General features: G+C 38.2%; 1 protein-coding gene across 1 annotated transcript in view; it reads right to left on the bottom strand.

Annotated features, from left to right (window-relative positions):
- Nucleotides 1-652: 652 nt before the first annotated feature.
- Nucleotides 653-26,228, bottom strand: part of GRIA3 (glutamate ionotropic receptor AMPA type subunit 3) — a 225,184-nt gene continuing 199,608 nt past the window's right edge. Inside the window, exons 11-14 of the mRNA XM_037028078.1 lie at nucleotides 25,438-25,685; nucleotides 10,513-10,627; nucleotides 7,681-7,928; nucleotides 653-2,774 (exon numbers count right to left, since the gene is read on the bottom strand). Coding sequence (XP_036883973.1) covers nucleotides 7,683-7,928; nucleotides 10,513-10,627; nucleotides 25,438-25,685 — 609 coding nt within the window. The 3' untranslated portion in view covers nucleotides 653-2,774; nucleotides 7,681-7,682. The remainder of the gene's footprint in view (nucleotides 2,775-7,680; nucleotides 7,929-10,512; nucleotides 10,628-25,437; nucleotides 25,686-26,228) is intronic.

The following is a 26,228-nucleotide window of genomic DNA, read 5'->3' as shown; positions in this document are numbered from 1 at the left end:
TCTTTCTCAGAAACGATCTAAGATCAGTATAGTCATAAGTGCATTATTTTTTCCTCACTCTAGGTGACAGGAGTAAAAACTTTCCCAGTGGAGCATTGTTATTGTCAGTAATTAAGGCAGCAGCACAAAACTGAGTCAATTAACTAAGAGTACTAGGACATATACTTTGTGATGATATGGGAAAGAAATGGGAAATGTTTTTGAGGTTTATCAGTCCTGAGTTTGGGCACTTTCAGGAGAGATCAGATTTGGAAATGGGAGAATTGGGACCAAGGTTAGGGCCAAAGGTGGAAGGAGACAGAGTGGGAATTGAAAGCCCTGAAGTCAAACTTTCTCCTTTGCATATGAAGTGAGGTCTTGCTTCCTGATGTTTGTAGACACTGGTCTCACTGTTTGTGGTTGTTACAAACCTAATCTAAGGCCTTCTTGGTACAGTTCCACTTCTGACTGCAGTTGCAGTTGGGGTGGGAAGAGGCATAATGCTTTGTGAAAATCACCTGTGAGGTGATTGTTGCATTGGCAAAGCTTCTGGCAGTAAGTAAATTAGTGAACAATTACTTCTTGGCATCTGCATACAAACAAATTTTACTCAAAGCACAGAAAGGGAATTATTTCTTTACAATTTTATTTACAAAATGTATTAAAACTTTGTACAATACCTCATGGCAATGAGGCTCTGTAATTTATGCCCACACATGCAATTTACGCTTTTACGGCCATTAGTTTGCTTGGCAATTTTTCTGTTCACTGAAGTACAGCTTTAACAACAAAAGAAAAGAATTGGAAAAAAATCCTCATGTGACTACCGCCAAACTCCCATAGCTTGAAGTTAGTAGCAGAAATTTGAAGCAATCAATTTTTTAAACATGCAAGTTTTTAAAAAATAACAAACCAATTTACCCGCCTCTTCATTCTCAGTGAAGTGTCCTCTCTGAAAAACTGATTTGAGTCAATAAATGTACATTTCTCTTTATACAGTGCCTATGCAAACATTTGTGTGTAGGTTGGTTGGTTTGTTTTATACAACTTCATAATTGCACAGCATTAGCTTCCCGCACTGGGACGTTATAGCATTCAGAAGTTGAAAATCACAGTTTCATGAAAACAAAACAGAAACACAACAGCTTTCTTTTTTGTTGTTGGTGTTCAATACCATTTCAAATTTGACAGGTGAGTTATTCACTTATGACACACTTTTTAGAATGAAAGTTTATATTACACTTTTCTGGAAACATTTCGTTGGATGAGACTTCTTCCTTTCTTTTCTGAAGACAAGAGCAAATATGCAGTGAGTCAACTAAGCATCTAAAGGTCACACTTAGGAAATAAATTTGAGCTCCTAGTTTTTACAGCCTGGAAACTTCCCAATGCATGTCACTGATGAGAGCAAAGTACTGAACTACAGAAAGCATACGTTGTTATATAGGAGCTAATTAGTGAGCGGAGAGTATTTCCTCCAACTGTTCTGATGATGCCAGCGGCAGGTACACAATTAGTTACTCGATAGCCCGTGGAGCAGTGGAGAGATCTGAGAGTCAGTAGAGAGACTGCTCTAAGCAAGGACCTGGGAGTGATGCTGAGGTCCTCAGTTTAGCAGTAGGTTTGGGAATGCATTTTATTCTTTGCAAACTAGAAAAGGACACATGCAGTCTGACGGAGAGCTGCAAGCAGTAACAGGCAACAGCTGGTAAGACAGACCTAGCAAGAGTTGTCAGATTGAGAACTGTGGTCCATCCACTGGCCTGCCTGCAACGCAGTCCTGTCTCGGTGGTGTATACTTGAAAGGCATACTTAGCAGAGAAAGCAGAGCTAAACACAGTGTTGTTTCTGAGAAAGATATTCTAAACACATTTGGGAGTATAGGCAGCATTTCCCTCACCTCAATGCTAAATACTCAGCTATATTGACTTAAAATGCACACTGAAGCAAGAAAAACATCTGTGGGTTGAAATTCCAGGCTTCTTGGAAAGCCCCGGGGATCCGTTTTAGGAAAGCACCGAGAGGTATGCCTGATTATGCCCGTTCCCTCGCTACACACAAAAGTCAATTTTGAAAACTCTGTTCATCCCTTCACTGAGTGGGAAGTTATCAAAGCATTTTCACAGAACCATTTCAACAACACATAGAAGTCACTGTTTAGTCCCTTTTTGTTCAAAGTGTTTGAATTTTCTTAATTGTTGCATTTACATTCTAAAGATATACACATTTCAGCAACGTAATAGGGTGTACAGAAAGAACATCATCACCAACAGGAAATACCAAAAACATCTGGTCAGCAGATCCTAGAAGAAATGCCAGTCTGTTTTCCCACACACAGGGAATCAAAGATTTTATTTTCAAGAGAAATTATTTTAGCTAAGATGGGCCTACTTGCTGAATTAGAATTTTAAATTTCTGTGTGTGTATTAAAGAACATGGTGTCTGTATATTGTGCAGTGGTATCAAAGAATGGCTTTTGTTGAATTGACTTTTTTAAATAAGATTTTATTCGCATACTGGAATCTTGCATGTCCGTTTTTTGTTGGTTCTTTTTAAATTTTTTTTCAAGCAAAGCAAAAAGATTTCAATGATGGTTTGCATTGTCGTGAGTCTCAGAGTGTTCCATAAGGCACTGAAGGAAAAAAAAATCAGTTTTTCCTATTGAAAGGTCATTGCACCATCAGCAATATTCGTGTCATGCCCGACACCAAGGAGAGTGAATTCTGGCTCAGGATCCTTGAAGCAGCCACGTTTTCGGTGATTCCTCTCATCACATGCCTCTGGTGGGAGGGGATCTGCAAAGGCAAGGGGGGAATTTAAATTTGAATGGGCCTTTTATTGGGAACTGAGAAGTTTATTATGGCTTAGTCTATCTTGGACAAGAACTGCAGCTATTTTCTCAAAGTGGCACCCCTGAGACTGCACCCAGTTTGACTGGCTTTAGGCAACAAATTTGTTTGAATTCTTGCACCTAATTCAAGTGCTTTGCAATAAGTTAATAAATTCAGTTCCTTCACTGCTATGCACTGCACTAAGGAATATACAGGCATTGCATGAAGTCTAAATCAAGATGTTAGTCACTTAAGATGTGGGCATACTGGAAAGTCTTAGTAGTATTTAACTGTAGACATTCAGGACAACTGCACTTCGGAGTGTATTCTAATAACAGAACCTGTGACCAAGGACTGTTTACAGGGTACAGAGGGTACATAGTATTCTATGGCTTGCTCAATTGAAATCCATTTGCTTGTGAGAAGAAAATTTGTTGGTCATTACCAGAAAGGTAACAGTTTGTTTTTCTTAATACCTATAACCTTAGTTATTAAAGTCTGAACATAGCATGGAGACTTTAAAGAGAAAGCACCTTCCAGGAAATGGCCAGAACAGTGATACCCATGAAGGGGCTTGGCACCCTTGGCACCCATGGGGGCACCCCTGATACTGTGGGTTGATCGAGATGCTGATGTAACTCTCCTCTTGGAGGCATTAACTAGTGCATAGGATTCATTTATTCTTGGCTCTGAAAACTTGAGGTCATTTTGCGGTCTCCTCTTCAAGTTCACATCCTCCCTCCATCCTTTACCTCTACACTAAGGGGACACTTCTTCTCCTGAGCTAACAATGAAGCTTATCCCAAAAGAATGACATAATCATTTCCTACCACTGGCCCTGGAATAAAAGTGTCAGTAAGAAGACTGTCGAAGATGCACTTGAAGGCAAAAAGTCCCAAAGTGGGCAGAAGAAGACTAATGTGAAAGTGAATAAACCTTTTCCTTGGGATGCTCAGACCCCTGAGTCATATCAGTGTCAGCAGCTTAAAGAAATTTTATATCTAGGGCAGAAAGATCAAAGTCTCCTCCTCCCTTCTCATTGGCCATAGCATGTCATTACCTAGCTGACTAACTTTGGGAAAGCCACCTAATCTCTCAGTACCTGCTTCCTTCTTTTAAATAAGGATAGATGACATATTATCACTGAGGTAAAAGTTCTTTGGGAACAAAGAACATCACCACTTTAGTTATCCAGAATGTGTTTTTCACTTAATATAGGATAAAGTCTTTAAGCAGAAAAATTTCCCCAGCAAGAATGTCTATGCAAAGGCTGCAAAAGGAAGATTGGTGACTTTGAAAATGGGCTGCATGAACCAGCTTAATATTTTCTAGGAAGACTGTCTTGGAGGAAAAATGCTACTCTTTTCTTTCACTTCGGCATCTTAAAGTCTTGAAAATAAGGATTTCAAAAATATTTTTGAAGTAACCAAAGAAGGTAGAGGTAGTTCTGAACAGTAATGAAAAAATTGGAAAAGATTTCTTAAAACAATTAGAAGTGAATCTGAAACCCTTGGCAGTTGGTCACCTGCCAAGACATGATTGGGAACCACAGTTCCAATGGTATATCAGTAACTCAGAGAGGCAGCAGGGAGTCAAGAGGCCATCTGCTTCTTAGTGGGTGCTGGATATGGGGCTGAGGCACATCATCCCACAAAGAGGCTAAAAATCCTGACTCAACTCTCACCCACAGAGGACTTCCTCCTCCTTCAAGGATGCCTTTTTATTAACCAGATTTCACTTGGATCATATTTTTGCAGGTGATTTGCCCTTGAGTCATTTTTCCCTGAAGAATTAATGGTACCATAAACTCCCATGGCTGTCTCTGATAATTACCATTAAAAGTTAAACCTCAGGGTGGTGCCTCTTCATCTCTGTGCCCCTGAGTAGACCCTGACAGATCTAGGCCAACTCATTGAACTGGAAACCTAATACTAGGCAACAAATTAGAAGTCACTAGGAGATATTACAGAACTTCTCGGGAAATAAAAGATGTATGGATGAAGAGCTCAATCTTCACTTAACCAACATTCCTCTTACATTACATCACTGAACTGGCTGAGGACAACATAGAGGTTTCTATTTCAGGCCCAGCCTGCTTTGTGCCTCTTGACTAGCACATGTAAGGTTTTTCTGGCATCCTCTGAGGCACTTTTTTTCTGGTCTGGAGACTTCTCATAGGCTTGGGGACAGATTTGTCTGCAGAGGCATTTCTCAGGTTTGCTTTTCATCTGAGGGATGGTTGCCAAGGTGCTAGCTAACTGGGCTGTAACCATATTGGCATAGGTGTCAATTAAAATGTGATTTTTGCTGTAAGTAGCCTGAATTTTTGCTTCACAAAATGGATCAACCAAGATGACTAAATGGCAGCCAGAACCAGAACTTGTATCAAGTTCATTTCTGCAGCTCTTTTTCTCAGGTTTGATATTTTGGGTCTCTACTTTAGGACAACATTCTGCTCAAGGGTTTGCTCATCTCAGTTCCTTTCCTTTCTTTTCCTTTCCTTTCCTTTCCTTTCCTTTCCTTTCCTTTCCTTTCCTTTCCTTTCCTTTCCTTTCCATTTCCTCTTTCCTTCCTTATGTTCTCTCTCTTTTCCTATTCCATCTCTCCTTTCCTCCTTCCCTCACTACTTCCCTTCTTTCCTTAAGTTATATGTTCTAAGATAATTTTCTCTAGAATATTACTGCTCCCTGGATCAGCAGCATCAACATGACCTGGGACCTTGTGAGAAATGTAGACTCTCAAGTGCTATCCCAGACCTATTGAATCAGATCCCTGGGTAACTTTTATAAGATCCCCAGGTGACTCACATGGACACTGACATTTGAGAAGCACTGCTCTGAGGCTTTAAGAAGACACTGAGGCTATAATGGTTGGGGAGTAGGGACCTAGATCCTCAGATGGAATGGCTGGTAGTAAAGAGGGTCTGGAGGCTATGTGACCCTGAGCCCTGATAACCTTTTATTTCAGAAAGATTCTTTCTGTGGAAAAGTAGGAGTGATTGAATATACAGCCTCATGTAGAGTGCATAAATAGGGCATATGGAGGCTTGGTGAAGTCAGTCCCTGAAGACTTTTTGTAAACAAGTGGGACATAAACTTAGAATCTGCTCTCTGATAGGATCCCACTGGGATTTCAAGGTTCCCAGGGACTAACAGGCCATGGGTGATTAGAGGCCACATGGTTTAATAAAGAATACAGCTATAGGATAAAGAAGGGTTGGGTTCTAGTTTCAGAACTGCCACTATCTAATTGTGTTGCCTTAAACAAGTCACTTGGTGTGGTCTTAGTTACTTAAAAGGGAAAATACTTTCTGACACATTGCCCTAAATGATACAATAGAGTTGAGAGCACTTGGAAAATGTTATGTAGATTTTAGGTGGGTTATTTCTTTGGATGCCAGTATCTCAGAATTTGGGATAATTAAGCTAGGCTGAAATCATGTACCACCCTATGAAAAAGCAAATAATATGCCCCAAATTGTAATGGGCCTATATAACCTAATCAAGAATAAAGTATTTTAAGCACATTAGCACATTAAATGATTTCATACAAACAGTGCTAATTGCAAATGATTCCATGTACTGTACACTTTGTTAGTGGATTATTTCAGTATACTAAATACATTGTGGCAAAAGTTTGCAGTGTGCAGCAGAAAATAACAACCTTCAAGTTTATGAAACAATATAATGCTTTCCATGGTGAAGACAAATGATTTATTTTGATTAAATGTTATTTAAAAAGCAGCTTAATTTAGATTCACAACATGAAATACAAGGTGATCAAAACAGAAACAAAATGCATTTGTAGAAATTCAAGCACATTGACATTAACTCATGAGGTAAAAAATAAGGCCTGTGAAGCTGCTAAATGTTCTATTCCACTTAAGAGAGGTATGTTAGTGATGATAGATGCACTTGAAGGTAACAAGATTATATTCTTTTATACACTTCCAGAATGAATGCATTATCATAATTCAAGTTTGCCTTTGAACACATCTGAGTTATTGGCAATGGTGGTATTGGAGTTTGGCTATAGCTGCCAGTGTCAGGGAGGCATCAGTCAGGTCCATCTAAGTATGAATTTGTGGCCGCCAGTAGCAAAGATTGTTACAATCTAGCCAGTAGATTGTTCTTTGGGAGAGGCTTACCTGAATATTAGTTCCAACTAAGGGACAATGAAAGAACCCAAAAATCAAAAAATCGTCTCAGGCTTATGCTTAAGAGAACTACTGCTCCTTCATGGAAGCATTGCATTTCTCAAGGTGGCAGTGCCCCATTTGCATTTCTCGTTTTAACACCGGTTCCAGAAAAGTTGCTTTCTCTAGGGATGCACTGTCCAATATGTGGCTAGTTACTAGTTACTAGCCACATATGACTATTCAATACTTGACATGTGGCTAGTATGAGTTAGATGTGCCATGAATGCAAAATATACCCCAGATTTTAAGACTTAGTATGAAGAAAAGAGTATAAGATATCTCATTTATTTTTGTAATTATAACATGTTGATAGGATATCTTGGATATATTGAGCTAAATAAAATAGATTATTAAATTGATTTTGAATGTGGCTATTAGAGCACTTAAAATTACACTTGTGGCCATATATATGGTTCACAAATATTTCTACTGAACTGTGCTGCTCTAGAGAATTTTTTCCTCTTGAGTCACAGGCCACAATATAATTACAACTATGCCACTAGAAAAGCACTATTGCCTGACAAGAAAGCACAACCATTGTTTTCAAAGAATCAAATGGTTGCAAAGAATAGACAATGCTTGAGACAATAAACAAAACTAAGAAACAAAAAAAGAAAAAAGATTAACACACAGCAATGTAAGACTGATTAGTTTACTAGACCTTAACCGTACCCCTAGATCTTAACACTCTCTGTTCCATACACGTTGTAGCCTTCTCTGTATGTAGCATAATTTTGAGTGTTGGTGGCAGGAGCAGGCTTAAAGTTTTGGGTGTTCTTTGTGAGTTTCATGCGTTTGGACTCTGCCCGTGATTTGTAACAGAATTCTATCAAAGCCACCATCATGGCCAGCCCCAGACCTCCAACAAGTATATAGAAAACGCCTGCCACATTGCTGAGGCTCAGAGCGCTGGTCTTGTCCTAAGAGAAATGAACAATACGATTAGTTCTTGGGGAAAACAAAGGCAATGGTACATTATGATACATTACAACAGTATAGGATAGTTCTAAGTTGTAAAATAACTAAATATTGATGTAAGTGTTATGACTCAACTCTGGCAACTGACTGATGTGTAACAATGGCCAGCAAGATGATAGATTGTGCTTCTGTTGACAGTTGTGATACTCACCAATATATTCTTTTATTTTTACTCCTTAAATCCTTTAGCACTTCAAAATAGTGTCAACAACTAAATTAAACAGTGCTTGGCCATGGGAGCAAAAGTGTAAACACAAGCACAATTTATTTGTCTTCTAGACACAATAAACACCATTTGCCAGAGTTGAGCTGTGACATAATCTCTATAAATGTAACATTCTTTTCATTTGGAAACTTGAAGCACTCTTTCCCCTCTCTGCCCCGCAACACCCCCTTTTTCTCCCTTGTTCTCCCTGTAACAAACTTGACAACAACTAGTCTTTAAGATACTAGGTGAGACTGTTAGATGTTCCTGATATTCTTATCTGGAGAGTTACTCCACAAGGGTTGGTTTCAGGATTAACTCTCCCCTTCCTTCTGGTGGTTGAGAAATTGCTCCCTTTGGGGACTGGTTGCTAAGCGTTCATCCTCAGGGCAGCAAGTCTTTGTGCTGCTGGCACAAAGGCATAGCACAAAGAATTGGCTCCCTTTCAACTTCCTGAGAGTTTAAGGAAAGTGTCAGGAGGACCCACTGGGTCCTGAATTGGCTCTATACAAATGAGAAAGGTTTTCTAGGAGGCTGGTGATTTAAAAAAAATTCAGCTCATTTTTAGCTTTTATTCTAGGGAATGTAGCAAATAATTTTAAAAAATAGTATGCTTATCTGCTTTGTATTCAAAATAGGGGAAAGATTGAGGAAGCTGGTCAGTGACTTTCAGGTCAAACTGTGTGAATCTGACTGAGTTATCTGCCTGTATGAAAAGGCAAAAACTGAACTGCTGAACAATGGAAAGAAAAAAGTTGGTGCCTTGAGCCCTACCTTGAGGTAGGACACACCAAGGGCCAGGAGCCTTTCTTTGAAAAACACAAAATAAAATAGCAGTTTGTAGTCTTTTTAGAAGGAATGTAACCATTTTGCTGCTGAATGTAATAAATGGAATACTGAAATTAAGTCAATGAATTGAGAATCTTATTCAAATGATAACACAGTGAGCAGATGATAGCCATTACTGGCACTTAATGCTCTGTGGCTGAGCTAGTCCTGGCATCATTTAAAGAATTAAATGTAAAGACAATATGACCTTGTCTTGATTTTGTTTTCATAGAGCCAGTCCTGTACTTGTTAACCTTAATAAAAAGGCCAATTGGAATTGGATCACATGGATGGGAAGGGGTTAGGTGTATGCTTCATGTCTACGACAACCTTGCAAATAATCATTGTTCTAGGATGAATAACAACTAGACAAGTGGTAAGAATTTGTCACTTATGGAACAGTAGATCATTTCATTAAAAAGCTGGTGAGGCTATCTCCAAGCATGTTCCATAGTCTATTAGGAAATGGACCAATTTCTGGTAGCCCTCCCTCTGCTGTGAGACTTTTATATGTGCTTGGTATTTGATGGGGAAAAGTGTCCTTTGACATAACCCATGTAAGTTGTAGCAGCAAGAACAGTTTCAAGTTCCATGTACTTAAGTTTTACAGAATTCCCTGTTGTGGGGTGTAGAAAACCAGTAGCAAAATGGTTCACTGCACAGGGAAAATGAGTGGCATTTCATGAGATGAATTAACTGATACCACAATATTAGTTCAAAAAAAGGAAAGGCAAAAATCAAAACTAAAAATAACTTTCTTAGGGGAACAAAGGGGAGCAGGAAGGAGGCAGGGAAGAGTGTTTCATGCTTATCAATGTGATGTCATCCTGAAAATGTATACCCTTAAGGAGCATGCGACTAAATTTTAAAAGTATTATGTACAGAGATTCAAATGACACCTTTGGAAAAGAGAAGTGTGACAGATTTAATGAGATTCAAGATCCAAATAGATGCTGAACTCAATACAACAGCAGCTGGGAGGAGGCTAATCATTCTGCTTACAGAGACCAGTCTTTGTTATTTACTTCTTTGACCCTTTTCAGATTGGATTGACATAATACAATAATAACCAAAGGTATTTACAACTGCAAAGTCTCTGACACTGTAAAAGGTTAAGAAAAAGTACTGTCACAACTTGATCTTTCTTTCTTTTTTCTTTTTGGTCATTGTTATATTTTCTTTTTGAACTTTGGAAATGTGAAATACAGTAAAACCCCCTTATAACACAGCTACTTATTTTATAGATTTGGAAATGCAGTGGACCAGATTGAGTCCCATAATCATAACAATAGCTTTATAGCGTCAATGGTTGATGTCACATGGCAGGCCTCTTGAGGTTGGTGTTTGCCTTATTCCTTTAACACTGGTGTTATAAAAGGGTCCCACTGTGTCAGGGGGTGTGTGTTGGGAAGGAAAGCTGTTTTAGGGTAGAAAATAAACAGTGGTTCAAAATGTGATTGCTAATCAGTACAAAAAGACCTTCAGCGACTGACCTTACTCCCGGAGTCCTTGGCTCCACATTCCCCCTTATCGTACCACCATTTGTTTTTCAGCTTGTCTAAGATGCCTTGTTCACTGAGTTTCAATACTGCAAGGTTTACAGGCGTTCTTCACGTGGGAAATAACATAAATAACATTATATTATGTTATTTTATGTTATTCAAGCTTCAAACTACTTTAAAACTATAGAAAGCGATAAAGCAGGGGGCCCTGGCCACAGAGTAATTTTAGACACTGCAGGCAACCTGAGCATTACCTTATAAAAAGTTAACACTACAGCAACGCTATATTTACCAGGGCCTGCCCATATCGCTTTGAGTAATCGGCACACACTGTTAAATAATGAGGATAGAAAAAAAGGCACTCCTCACATAGGCTGTGTGTGGTGAGGAGGGTCTCCCCTCAAGTGACAATCGTCGGCGGCAGCTTGCAGTAGCTTTGTGATGGAGACGTGTTAGGTTTGATCTAACTGGGTGTCTTGTTGCACTTCCAGACAGAAAGCAAGTTCTATGGAGGAGTGGGGAAGGGGACCAAGCCAGGTTGGGAAGTATCTCCATATGTGAAATGAGACAAAAAGATGACTCCAAACAGAAGTAAAATAGATTCTGCGTGAATAACATGACTTCTGATTGATTGTCTCTTATTACACAAATATGTTGTCCAGCTGAAAATGAACTCAGAAAGAACTGTATTTCATAGATGTCTTCACTCTATAAACTGAATTCCTATACACATCCTGGTTTTAGTATTAAAAGTATAATGTGAACCTCTGCATTTCGGATAAGAGGAATACTTTCAACAGTGGTAGAACTGGTCTGTGGATTGTTTTTGAGTTACTGAGTGGCTATATTGCTGAGATCGTCCTATGTCTGTGATCGACTCAGGTCACCAGAGGATTAACCACATTGTTTACAGCTAGATTATTAATATGGCATGACCTAAAATGGCAAACCGACTCTGCTACTGTGGGTAGCACTCTAGAGGAACAGTTTAGGTAAGCTGTTCTGGGAAGATAAGACTTTCTTAACTGAGAGGGTAGTACATCCCCAGGAGGCTAGGCCTTGGCTCCCTAGTCTTCCACACCTTAAAGTATAAGGAATGCAGTTGGAGCCACTGGACAAAGTACAAGAAACTTTAAAGTAGAAATTTCTTTAGCTATAAAATGGGAATAATGACCTTTACCCTGGTGGCTTCCTAGAGCTAATGAATTTTAAATAAAGTATCTCTAATAACTTTAGATAATTAATGCATTATATATAGAGGGTGGCATAATTTAATTACGAGGCAATCAACTACTGTGTTTTCAGATTCATGTGAACAATATTGCCAATACCAGTGCACATTTGTTTAAATGCCACTAATTTACAAGGAGGAAAGCAGACACATTTATGTAATTATGAGTATGCCATAGATTTTCTTAGCTTATTTTGGATAAGTTAAATGCACCAATATATATGTCACTGACAAGATTTCCTATAGTCATAGTGATCTGGCCCCTATCAGAATAAGTCCCTAAAACCTATTTCCTTTCTTCCCCACTTTGCTGTTGAGAGCAGAGGGAGCATATCAACCTGGGATATCTTAAGAAATGTATCATCATTTAAAAATAATATGCAATTTTACAGTATTTGAGATTTGAAAAACTATAAACTTTTAGTGTCAAGGAGGTGACACGTTCTCAGTTAGTGCAGGGCTTGGCAGCCAGAACATCTCCATTTAGTATCTCACAAGAAAATTGAGGTCCTTCTGTATTTTAAACAAGTTCCTTCAGTCAATGCTCACAGTCTTAGGCTTCTCAAATGCTAACCATAGATGCTTAGAATGCAAAGAAACAAAAGATACTAAAAACTTTGAGCCTCTTTAAGATATTATAGGCAGTGAAACTTAGGTCTTAGACTTTTAAAGGACAGACAGGCCACCTCTGGCCTTGACATAAGTGTTGGAAGTACTTTCTCCCCTAATTTCCACTGTCTGGCTCCCTTATCTCTCTCTTTTCCCTATTATTTTTTTTATCACCATCACCTCTCCCCCAGTGCTCTATGCCTTAAGCTGGACACTGGCACCTAGGCTCAGATTGCAGGGGAGATGCTTTCTGATGGCATATAGATGACTGATTCCATCGGGACCACAGGAAAAAGTACAATCTGCTTCCTTTCTCCTTTATGTGCTTCCTCTTTTCTTATTGCAAAGGACCCAGTGTACTCAGACTGCTGTCTAAGCCCCGACTAGCCTCTATCTTCCCTCAAGGTAGTGTGTTCTTCAAATTACTTCATTCAATTTCTTCAGTACAGCTCCTCTTACTAGATCTTGGGAACAGAGCAGTCTGTTAAAGGCACTCATACGTAAGGTCCAAATAAAGATCTATCCCTGGAACTCTTGGATTTTAAAGAAGTTTGTCAACCTTTAAATGATCTAGGTTGATAAAAGTGTGACATGTTAGTTTAGGGCAGTAGTTCTCAAAGCATGGCTCAAGAATCCCTGGAGGATCCCTGAAACCTTTTCACCAAAGGGTCTGTGGGGTCAAAACTATTTTTATAATAATATTAAGACATCCTTGCCCTTCTCATTCCTATTCCCTAATGATATACAGTGGAGTTTCCTGGAGGCTACATGCCATGTGCTATCACAACAGGTTGAATAAAGCAGTGGAAATGACAATCCTGTTCTCTTATATTAAGTCAGACATTGAAGAGAGTTTCAAGAACACAGGACAATGCCAGTCTTTGCAAATTTATTTTTGTTTTGGAAAATCATAATTTTAAAAAATAAAAGTACATTAATTATGTTAAAATATTAGGCTTATTATTTTGACACTGAATCAATGAATACATTCTTTTAAAATTATTCTATTTTAATTTTGGATATGCAAAATATTAATAGATAAACAAAATGTGGAGGGTTCCCTATAATTTTTAAGTTTATAACAGAATTCTGGAACAAACATTTTGAGAAGCACTGGTTTTGGAGGAAGGAAGGTTTTTCCTGTGCCAGGCCTATTCTAGGCTGCCACCATGCATAGGGTTAGTATGTCAGCAATTTAGCATCCTAGTTCTGATAAATGACCTATCCCTGCCTTAGGATATCCAGTGGTTTCCACTGAATGGCTGGTAACTGCTCTCTACTCTAATGGTCTCCACATTACAGTGGAGGTTATCTTAGAGCAATGGTTATCAGTTTGGGATCATTTTGTCCTCCAGAGAATATTTGGCAATGTCTAGGGTCATTTTTCATCATCACAAATGTGTGGAGGCATGCTACAGACATCTAGAAGTTAGAGGCCCGGTATGCTGCTAAACACCCTACTATGTACAGGACAGGCCCTCAGAACTGAGCTCCAAATATTAATTGTGCTGAGGTTGATAAACCATGCCTTAGAGCATCCAGACCTCATTCAATGCTCCAAGACTTTAGAGAAATTAGACAAATGATATACTCTAGAACTTTAGTCTTTCATTGGAAAAAAATCATAGGACTTATGAAATCTGGCAGAGAACTAATGTGTATTTGGGAACTTCTAAACAAAAATGAAGGAGAAAAACAAACATTTCAAGCAACAGCAGTCAGGAGCATAAAAGCTGTAATGACAAATTACAGATAATACCATTTAAAAAGTTTAGGATAGCTGCCAAGAAAAAAAACAACTTTAAAGGCCAAATGTCTTAGAGCAGTATGTTGCTGTGGGGTGGAATATATTCCCAAGATAGCAGAGAAAAACTGCTGTACTTTTCTCTTTTACTGTACCTTACTGTATGCACTGCTAAGCCCAATTCAACTCAACCAAATCTATTGATACCTTTCCTCCAACACACACACACACACATGCACACAATTTGGTATTTCAAAGGAAGTGGAATTAGGTGGACATTCAATCATTTCAATCACTTTCTCCATGAAGCCATTTTCGTTCCCTGCTCCAATATTTTCTCTCCCTTCCTTCATCTTGTACCTTGCCTAATTATTTATGCCCATCTGTTTTAACTCCCACTGCACTGTACACTTTTCAAGGGCAAAGACCATGGCTCATGTATTTGTATCCACACTTAGAATAATAGTTATCTCCATAAGTATTTATTGAATAGATAACTCTCTTAGCATTTTGTTGTTTAGCCTAGTACTTCACATAATTATTATAACTACTATTATTGGTCAAGCTTAGTGATTATTCTACGAAGGTAAATTTATGGTCACTACTTTTCAAGAAAAAGAATTGAAGTACAGACAGGTTAAGTGATCTGCTCAAGCCTGCACAGAAAATTATGGGGCAGGCCAGAAGGCAAATTAATATACATCCAACTCCGTACTGTGCATTCTCCAATGGAACACGCATAAGGGTAGAAGTTCTCCTTATTTTTGTTCTTCGGGCTTGGATGTAGATAATAATTTTGGGATAATAAAATAGATTATTTAGGATAATAGATAATAAAATTTTCTTTAGGAACCACTGTACTCCAGATAACTATCGGCCTAGCAAGGGCATATCTTGCAGCTGGGGCCTGTCACTGTGTTGTAACAATATGTCTCCAGGGTAATGTCTCAGAGCAATTACTGCAGGCCCTTAACTGATACCTAAGAGAATTATAAGCCAGGAATATTTAGTGCACTCACCTCAATAGAGAACAGAAAGAATTAAACAATGTAGGTCAGATTCCTCTCATGGAAATTAGTCAGGCATTATTTCCTCTGAAGGGCTTGCTATGAACATTTTGCTGAGGAGAACCCTCCTAAGACAAGGGCATGAGTTGCAGGCTTAGGGATAGGACAAGAGAGATTTCTAATATAATTTCAGGGGGCTTAGGAATGTCTGTCTGGAAATATTTTTGTTATTTTTACCTAAAATTCCCCCATGAGAACTGTATACCTTTAAGTTGGAGCAACATTCCTTGTTAAAAGACACAGGTTCCTGAGAAATGGGAAATTAAACAAAGAACTATTTACAAACTTCAACTCTTTGTTCCATTCTGTTTAAAAAGTGTTTAGGGTGGAAAAGACTGTAAAGTTCTCCTAAGAATAAAGTGGTTTACTTAACCTAAGTCACAAACATGTACATGATTGTTGATCAGATGGAGAAGGGTAAAAGTAAACGTGATTTAGATAGCCATTTAAAACCATGGGAAGGCAGTGTTGACCTGTGGCAGGTTGATGATTTCTGAGTGTGGAGAACAGACATGGAATGGTGTCTATTATTTTTAAATAGGGGGTAATAATGTTTTGAAAAAATGAGTTCTATCTTTAAAGAAAACATAACTGGATGATACAAATTTCTGCGTATCTCTCTCATCCACACCTGACAATAACTCAGCTACAAAGGATTGTACTCACTAATTGAAGGCATCAGACCCCAGATGGTGGTTATCTAGGTTCCCAGCTCACTGCTGGGTTGTATCAATCAGCCATTTAACAGTCTAATGTTATCTTAGTGATAGCCAGTCAGCATTATGTATAATAAGAACAACATTTTTTCCTGTGAAAGTACAAAATATTTATTTTTAAAAGTAACTATAATTTTTGATATATGTATTTCAAAAGAACTGTCCAATTTATTTTTCAGTTTTAATTTTAAGATATACTTAAAATAGGTAGTTGGAGCCATATTGGATTCTTTCTTGTGAACAAAGAAATGTGGAGAGAGTGGTGTCAGGGTACTGAGTTTCTTCATAGTGGAAAAGAAGAAAAATAGCCTTGTGAATTACGGTAACAACCAAGTTGATTTTCATAAATGGTGATCCTGGAAGTGCTGAGATAAGAATTTGTACTATGGATATGGCTCTAGGCCAGAAAAATATAGGAACCCAAGAGACTATGGGATATATTATGCTCTAAATGGCTTCACTTTTCCTTTCTGTGCAGGGACACCTAAAGAACAAATGTCTGTTTAATTGATGATGCCAGAAGATCTTCAATAAAGCCCTTAGGAAGGATACATATATGTGTAAATATGTAGGTTATAGAGAAAGACAAGGAGGCCAGAAAGAAGTAAAAGAAGTATATGAGCAAGAATCATATATTTGCATAATTAATTAGAAACCTGCTCTAACAGCACAATATCTGGATAATGAAAATGGAACCTTATCACAACCTAAGCTGGAAGCCCTGCCCCCACCCTATGACTCATCCAAACCTCATTCCAAATTACTAATATTTGTTTCTTGGTAAGTAGTAATTTTTTAAAAAACCAACTTATTAGAATTATCTTTAGGCCAGTAGAGGGAGGACAACTATCTTGTCTCTCTATGGCTTTTTAAATAAAGATATTTTAGGTTTTAATGGTGACAAGTCACCTTTCCCAATAGCTTACTTGCTTTTCTAGCCTTTTCTGGATAGCTCCTAGAATCACTCAGGAAATCACAGGCATGTACAGTAACTCCTCAGTTAAAATATCGTTGATAGGTTCTGTGACTTTAAGCAAAATGATGTATAAATAAATGAATACTACCAAAGGCTAACTGATACAAACAAGAGTTAAGTTCCTACAGCATGTCATTATTCGAGGACCTACTGTACAGATAGGCAGTTGTACACAACTCTGCCCAGGTAGGTCGGGAATTAAGTTGAAGCCAATTGATGACCAAACAGAGAAGAGTCTTTGTTGGGTAAAAAAAATTTACACTAAGGTCTTTTATATTCTTTTCTGTAGCTTGCCTTGGGATATGTGTAGTAAAAGAATTTAAATCTCCATATGATAGCTGTTGTAGCTTGTGACAGTTCAAAATAGGCCCTGGACTATACTAGCATCTGGAGCCTTTTTAAAGAAAATCTCTACCCATTTCTTTTCACAGGGGTTTCTGGATAAAAGATTCTATGAGAATGAGGGTTTAAGTTATTTCAATCCCTCTACCCTTGGAGAAAGCCTGAGCTTTCTCCAGAACTGGGGAACAGACACATATGACTGTTAGCATTATTGGACTCTGGGTACTCATGCGACCCTCATTTTACAAGGGCAGCTACAATGATTTGCAGAGTTATGAACTGCTTAGCTGCTGAAGCTCCCTCTGAAACAGTATTTATATCTTTGTAGTTCACAAATGTAGCTCAAACCTATTTAACTCCTTGCTAATGAGATCATAATTTAATATAAGTGCAAAGAGCAAATTTAATAATGCATGCATGTAACATTAAGACTTGAAAGCTCTGAATCATTATACCAAGGGCCTGAGAATGCTAGCGATTGGAACCTATTGATGAGCATCTATGCTAGAGAAAAGCAACCCCAGAAGTCACTTGTAGATACGTGGGTAAAGCCAGTGCATTTCCAAATTATAAGCTTTCAAATTTAAAGTGATGGACCCTTTGATTCTACAAGTTGTAAATTTCACTGATGGATTTCTGCCAAACTGGGCCTTTGTCCAACCTCTCCCTCTTGATCAGGAATCCAAAACCATTATTAGTTGTGGACTATCTCACATAAGCCATTTAGTCTGAGAAGACTTCTTACTCATTTTGTCACCCACAGAGAGATGGACCTCAGGGAATATGCTAAGCCCCTGGAGAAGCCAATTTTGGTTAAAATGTGGCTACAGATCCTTTCCCTAGCATGTAATTGCTATGATTCACTTGAAAAATGTGGTTTTAAAATCCATTAAAAATTACAGCTATCAAATTTGTTTGTGTTTTCTTATGTACAAGTGTGTTTTCTTTAGATAACCCAATGGCACTGAGAAAGAGAGGCATAGACTAAGAATACAGACAAAAACTGATCTATGTCAGAAACTGACATCACAAGTATTTCTGAAGACATCTAGCTCATTCCCCTGACTCTAGGCAAAATATTCATTGAGAATTTAATTTGATGGACACTAGCATCCTCTTTTTTCCCAGTAGACTTCTCTTGACTATAACCCATAGAACAATAATCAGTTTAGTTTACATCCCAATTCGTTGCATCAAATGGGGCCTATATATCAGATCCGAAAGCTGGTTGCCATGCCAGGACACATACTACCCTCCTCTAGCAAGCATTTGAGCATTCACTTATCTGCATTTCTAGCAGTGATGCTAGACAGGGACATACCAGCAGTCAGTCTCTCCCTCTAATTTGATCTCTCTCCATTTAAAAAAAATATATAAAGTGTACTATTGCCTTATGTCTATATTTTAAGAAATTTCTGCTTCAAAGGCAGATAAAATTAAGCTTTAAGATGTATCTAAACTTGGGCCACACTCTTGCTACTTCTGATCAATAGGGATTTGCCTCATGTGCCAAGGGCCGAATGCTATACCGCTCTCTAGAAAGTCAAAAGAGAAAGAATTTTAATTGTTCTCCATAAAAGAAATATGCCCCCCACCCTGCTCCACCAACCTCAGTTCCCACCCTTATTAAAGGCAATGTAACAGTATCAATCTTTTATGTTACTTTTCCATGGACTGTGGAAAGTACCTTTCAGAGAGTATGGTTCTATAACCTCCCTTTCAAATGAAAGGAAACCAATTGATTTGGTCTTGGAGGGACAGAAAGGGCATAGACATACATCATTTCACTGCTATTAACAACAGTGTCTTTCCTCTTGGTAATTATACAACAGTATGCTTACCTTCTGGCCTTTTACTCTTGCTGCTCTTTCTGTAGCTCTGGTGTTGGACACTTGGTCATTATTTATCAATAAGAAACACATTCAAGTTATCAGGATCACACCAAAGGCAAATAATTATGCCTTAATAATAGAAACCACATTAAGACTACACAGTCAATTTAAAAATTAACACATCACTAGAATAGGTTAATTTAAAAAACATTTTCTTTTTAGATTACAATTTATTTCGGTGGCAGAATTTATTCTTTAACACCATCTGGCAAAATGAATGGCTTTGGCAGTCACTGGACTCATTCAGTTCTTAAGGCAAAGAGGTCCCTTGCTTGAAGTAGCCACTTGAGAGAAAATGAGGGTTTGCTCTTGGGAGAAATACCTGAGTAAGTTCAAGGAGCAAATTTAGTCATTATCAGAAAAGAAAATTGTCAGGTTCTTCATACTTCCAGGAGGCAGCACCAGTACAGAGACATGCAAACCAATGAAGAGCATAATATACTCACCCTACTCTTCAATCCCAAACCAGTCTCGGTGATTCACAGGAACTTCTTCTAAGACCCAGGAAATGTCATCGATCTGTAATGATTCTTGCTTACACATATAACAGTGTCAATAAAGAGTCATTGGGATCCATCTTAACCCTAGGCATCCAAAATGTCTACCTTTAGGGATGGGTCCTGCCAAAAAAAGGTCCATCTTGTTGCAGGTAAAAGGCAAATGCAGATTTACATTCATTATTCAAGGGCTGAGAATGTCAAAGGCTTCTGGGTGTAGAAGAGAAGTGGTTAATAGATGGTGGCAATAGGAGAGGAGAATTGTAGGCATTCATGGAAGAGGAGAAATACACACAAAACTGAGGATCTCGTTTATACATATGGGAAACACAGTATCACTTTGTTTACTTATATACATGTGAATAGGAAGCTGAGGGCATTTGGAAATTGGCCATCCTGAAGTATATACTTTTTAAAATTATTTTTTAATAGAAGACTTGCTAAGCAAATGTATGGGATAAAAAAACATTGCTAGTGATAGGAAGTACAATCACGTTTGAATTTCTTAAGAGAACAAACTATTTTTAGGTACTTTAAAAACACCCATGAGAAAGGAAACACAAATATTGACAGTTTCAATTGCAAGTCATATTTTGAATTTATTGAAACAAGTTCCCTAAGTTCTTTACTAGCGTTACATTGACCAGTATAACCTAGTCCATATATATATTTTTGAAGATAATAAAATTGTATTTATCTATCAATATTCTGGAAATCATAAAGATCATCCAACCATTTATTTAACTAATAAAAATTTAATTGCATATTCCATCCTCATCACTTATGTCTCTATATGCCTTACAAGTTAAGGCACCTTTGGTACAACTATCACTGTGACAAAGGGATCAGAATGGTCCCACTTAAACAGTTTGTTCCAGTCTCCCAAAGCACACAAAGTGTGCTGATTTTCAGCTTAGAAAATATGGACACTAGAAGTCAGTCTAAAACTCTGAATAGAACTAAAGCCAGGGAAATTCTAGGGTGAGGTGGAGTAGGGTTTATAATGCTTTGTCACCTCAGTCACAAATAGCTTGTTTCACTGACCAGACCCCCTCTAGTAAGGTAGGGCTACACAGGAAAGCTAAACCCAAGCCCTTTACATAAGATTAAGGGAATGAAGCATGATGGTGTTTCTGGAGAATTTGTGCATTTGAGGTGACAGGCAGCTATAGAGGGAGGCTGACATGTTTTTGTGGTAATTCAGCAGCTAAATCCCTATTCTGCTGTGATTTATAGTGACAGACTTTCATTGGTTGTGTCACAACCCCCTGGTGATCTGGGTTTATCACAGAAACAATCTATTGGCTCTTAATCACCATATTTGCGCACACGTTGTAATAAAGCACTAACACGAAATGGTGATTTGCAGATTAAAAACTCCCAAACCACAGCTCTAATTTCCATGATACTTGCCTGTGCACTTAGAGTCCATCAAGGAAAGATCAAGTCTGATTTGTTTGGGCACTATTAGCTCAGGTTTGGAAAATTAGTATAAACAAGAAGTATTTTAGGTCTAGCCTGTAGGTCTGGTTCAGGATCTAATTCAGTGACTGACCTTGTATTAATTCCTTGTGTTCAGAAAGGAAAAGAAATATCTATTTCATTAGTTTAAGCATATGCATATTTAAAACAGCTTGAAAAGTTGCTGGTTCCTTCCATAGAATAGTAACTTTTTGAAAATAAGCTTAGAATATGTAATATCTCATGCTAGGGGGGGGAATCAACAATTTAACATAATTACATATTTATCATTATTTAAAGGTTGCAGGAGACAGACAAAGGGATAAGTAGTATAGGGTTTTTCCCCTCTCCTGGCTTCAGAGATACTAGGCGTGGAAGTGTATTTTAAAATGTAGAAGCACTTATAAATGTCAGTCTTTGTGATTACTGTCATTTTTAGTAATCAGTACTGATCAGTAGAATGGCTTAAATATGCCATTTGCCTTATAACCAAGGTAGCTGAGAATGAACCTAATTTTTATGCAAATAGATCACATGCAGTCAGATTCACATTGCTCATTGGGTGGTTAAATGTGATAAACTGCAATCTGTAATATTATCACAAGAGATGACTCTGAAAGTCCACAGAGATTTGTGGCAGCATTAGCTGTGTGACCTTCTCAAAGTCACTACCATCTCTGAGTTTCACTGTTTCTATGAGATAATGGTATATTTGCCAATTGTCAGGTTAATTGGCGATAGGATACAATAAAGAAGTGTAATTCTCCAGCCATTTAACTGATACAGTTAAACCTCACTGATTTAGACTAATGGAGGGGAGGGATTGTCTGAATAAAAAAGTCCTGGATTACAAAATCCGTTTCAAGAATGAGTTTTATTACTTTCAGTCTATTTTGTAATTCAAACTCACTATAAAACATTGCCTTACTGGAGGTTTTTTGTGAGCACTACTTTAGCGATACATTTATAATATGATTATATCTAAGAAATGCTTCCAACATTTGTAGAAGGTTTGTTCTCTTAAGGAAAAATCCAACAGACAATCTAGTCTAAACTCTCCATTTGCTTAACAAATCTTTCTTGGCTGCATCCCTGGTAATATAAAGTTAGCTTGTAGAATGGTCCCTGTCCAGTTTATCACAGATTATAAATTAGAGGGCTCCAAATTAATGAGATTTCATTGCTTTTTCTATCTTCTTCTTCATCGATTTGTTTTTGGCATCACCACTAAATAGTAGTAAAACAGAATCAAGTTCATCTCTTGCCCCTTCTCTCACTCATTCTCAGAAAACAGCAGGTAGCAAGAGGTAAGAAGATAAAGGCAAGCTCCTTGGCAATCCAGAAATTGAATAAGCAATCATTGAATACGCAGCACTGATTATACTATTATTCATAGTTGACAAAATGGTTGACTTATTTCAAAATGTTGGCTGCTGAAATGATTGAAAAAAGTGATCTCAAGGGTACCTGGCAGGTAGCACTATGATTAAAGAAGTTGAAAACACTTAAGATCTACTGAAATATTTTTCTATTTGCATATCGAAAATCATATTATCTGGAAATCATGGGTTGGTGATTAAGTTACTTGATAACTTTGCAGCAGTATCAACTGAGGAAAAAAGGTTGCTTGCTGGTTTTAATTAGTAAGTAGCTGGCCTAAAGTTTTATGGGTCTTCATGATACCAAAACATCTGGGTAAAATGTGACAATTCAGCCAAATGTGTGTAGATTTTTTTTTAATATAACATCAAACATTTGGTTATTTGAAAACTTCTGGGCACTTGGCATCATGTGGGTGTTTTAGAGTCATCTTGATACAGTCCACAGCTCCTTTTTAACCATGCTGAGTAAGAATGATGGATTCTTCGGAGCAATGTGTGCAATCCAACTCAATTGCCATTCCACAACTCTCACTTCAGTGATACAGTTGGGTTCTCCATGGCCTGCTATTTACACAAGAAAAGACCAGGAAGAAGGTGCTTTATGCTCTAGGCATCAGGTTAGCCATTCCAAAACTCAAATGGGTCAAAAGCTTGGCTAAACTGTCAATGTCATTAGCTTACATAGATGAGAAAGAAAGTTACTGCTTTTTGACACATAGTAAAACCTTGATTAATTGGAATCCGTAAGGGATGAATGGATTTTTCAATAAGAATACTCATTTTGTTTCATTCTTGGCTAATAATATTCTTTTTCCTCAAAATGCTTGTATCCACTTTCTTTCCTGAAGGAAGCAGCCTCATGTTTGAGGGGTAATCCAGATGAAGAGAAGATATAGGAGACAGAGCTGAATGTAACCTATCCACAGGTCTCTTGGCAAGTGATTAAAAAAATCAATTCCTTGTAGTCTTCTCTTCTAGTACTATTGCTTTCTCATGAATGTGGAGTACTGAGAGAGTTCTAAATTCAACTAATTGGGGTACTGGTTATATGAGTTCTGGTTAATCAAGGTTTATAATAGAATATCTCACCAATGCCTAATACGATGATGTGCTGAAGAAAGTTATTCTTAAATTTATTTCTTTGAAAGTGCTCTGTATTGGTGTTTCTAAACCCATATTATACTGCAGACTGGTAAACTAACTTTTCTGTCAGGATCCTGAGGAATGGAGAGGGAAAGAGAGGTGCAGAGGCGTAATCATTGTCTCTGAAGGAGAAAAGTTTTGGCTTGCCTGTCTGTTGGCCTGTGGTTGGGAAACACTCTTCTTCACATTAAGATGCCCATGGATTCCGGGTTGTACAAGAGCCGATATTACATGCTTCAATATAATTCGAATGCCCTTTGGGCCATGGAGGATTCTGTTTTCAGGTCCTCTCCTGTACTTACCCAATGTATTCTTCTATCATTTGATATCATGGCATCTGAGCTTGCCTCCATTTCTTGTTGCTTGGAGGAAGGCTATTCATTCTTACTATCCCCAAAGATCATTAAGGAGCCAAAGGTATGCCAAGTAAGATGGGTTTTCTCATGACGGCCACCTGGATAACAATTTGACCTACCTGGACCAAGAACATGGCTAAGGAAGCCAAATCAGGAATTCATACACACAGTATCACAGTTAGGCGACGCAATTGTTTAAATATACAAAATGTATTTGCAAAGTCTATATATGAAGTGGCCTATTGAAGGAAGACCCCATTTAACTTGAAACCGAGCTTGTACTTTGGCTTTCAAGTTAAATGGGGCCAGCTTAAATAGGCCATCACATATGGAGAACAATATCTCATCGATCAAACACTTAATTGAAGAAACCAACTCTAATCAACCAACCAAACTCTGTGAGCAACATCATGCCTTAGAGGGAGAAAAAAAGACTATAACCTGACTTCCTAATAGATGGATTTGATTTCTCACACTGCTCAGCTAAGGTAATTGGGGATATTCTTAAGGAAAGCCTTGGGCTCTTGAAAGGCTAGGGCAGTAAAATCTACACCGTGGCCTTAATAAGGCAAGCAGTCCGGTGTATGAGGGAAGCGCAGGGGTATAGATAGGGAGCCTCTGTCTGGGAGTTTAAGAAGGGACCCAAGTTAGATCAAAAATGTGGGCAGTGCCCTGAAGTCCTTCAGGTTCCCAAAGCTGCCAGGCAGGGGAATAACCTGGTCATTCCACTTTATGTGTGAGTCTTGTGCTCTCTCCTCAATAGTAAGATAACAGTCTTGCCGATTACTCGTCACTAAGGGTACCCGGTTGTGGTGACATTGAGGCTGACCTTGGAGTCACCGCCCCCGCTGCCGCACTCTCCTTTGTCGTACCACCATTTGTTTTTCAATTTGTCCAAGAGGCCTTGCTCATTCAGTTTTAATACTGCCAGGTTAACAGCATTTCTTGAAACGATAAAACATAACTTGTAAGAAAATGCACAAATGCTTAGGAAATCGTTAACGTATAAAAAGGAGCACAAGAGGACAAATTGGCTAAATTTCACAGAACGTGGAGCTATAAAAATGTCTGTACAGCAAATACAGGGTTAAATATTGGAAGGTGGCATGGAGGATAACATTTGCTCAAAACTGAAGTGTGCGGGATGGGGAAATTGTCTTTGAGAAAAAAAGTAACAAGAACACCACATCCATGCAATTAACATTCGTCACATATGGCACCATAACTTGGCTTTTACCATTTAAATTGAAAAAGCCGTTGAACTGTAAAATTAAAACAGCAACAGTCAGAGAGGACAACACAGAGAGAGAACATTTAAAAAATGGATGCATTAAATAGATGAAACCATAATTTACCGTCTTATTTAACTCCATGGAATATTGTAGATTTTAAACTTTTAAAAGTTACCTCAAAATCCACAAGAAAGAAAATGACAACAAAATGCATCAGGGTAGGTGGAATACTATAACAACACGGATATTGTTATATTATTCCACCCACCTTAATGCTGAGCCTTTAGGGGTTGCCACACCATAGCCTTTGGAATCCAGATTTCCACCAACTTTCATGGTATCACACGGTTTTCTTTGCTCAATGTACTCATTCATGGTTGACTCCAGCAGGAAGGCGAACTTCCCCTTCGACTTCCGCACCCGGGCCACGCCGTCTGCTGTTGTTTTGGTAAACACAGATGGCTCTGCCGATTTCATGTAAGACCACATTTTCTCATAGACAGCAATTTTGGACCTCTGCAACACAGATAAAACTTCTTAGGAGCTACCACATATTAAAACTGGAAGAGGCTTCAGTGCACTGGTTTGCAAAGATTTTTTATTGCAATACCCAATAAGGAAAGCATGTTACACTGCAATCCAATAGGCATATTCACACAAATGTAAACATGCTCCCAGAATAGATTTCTCAAAACCACACTCTGCTTTGTGTGATGTTCTCTGATATATTTTAGTCTATTCTTTTCAAAAATATCTTTTATTGATTATACTATTACAGTTGTCCCATTTTTCCCCCTTTGCCCCTCCCTCCACCATTCTCCTCAGTCAATTCATGACTACGGGTCGTGCTTATAAGTTCTTTGGTTTCTCCATTTCCTATACTATTCTTAACCTCCTCCTGTCTATTTTGTACCTACCAATTACGCTTCCTAATTCCTGCACCTTTCCCTCATTCTCCCCCTTTTCCCTCCCAGCTGATAACCCTCCAGATGATCTCCATACCTATGATTCTGTTCCTGTTCTGGTTGTTTGCTGAGTGTGTGTTTATAGATACAGTTG

This window comes from Sturnira hondurensis, unplaced genomic scaffold (genome assembly GCF_014824575.4).
Source record: "Sturnira hondurensis isolate 20B ecotype Veracruz unplaced genomic scaffold, ASM1482457v3 Scaffold0019538, whole genome shotgun sequence".
In the NCBI taxonomy this organism is placed as follows: Eukaryota; Metazoa; Chordata; class Mammalia; order Chiroptera; family Phyllostomidae; genus Sturnira; species Sturnira hondurensis.
The sequence above is the reverse complement of the archived record's forward strand: the minus strand, read 5'-3'. Positions and strand labels throughout refer to the sequence as shown.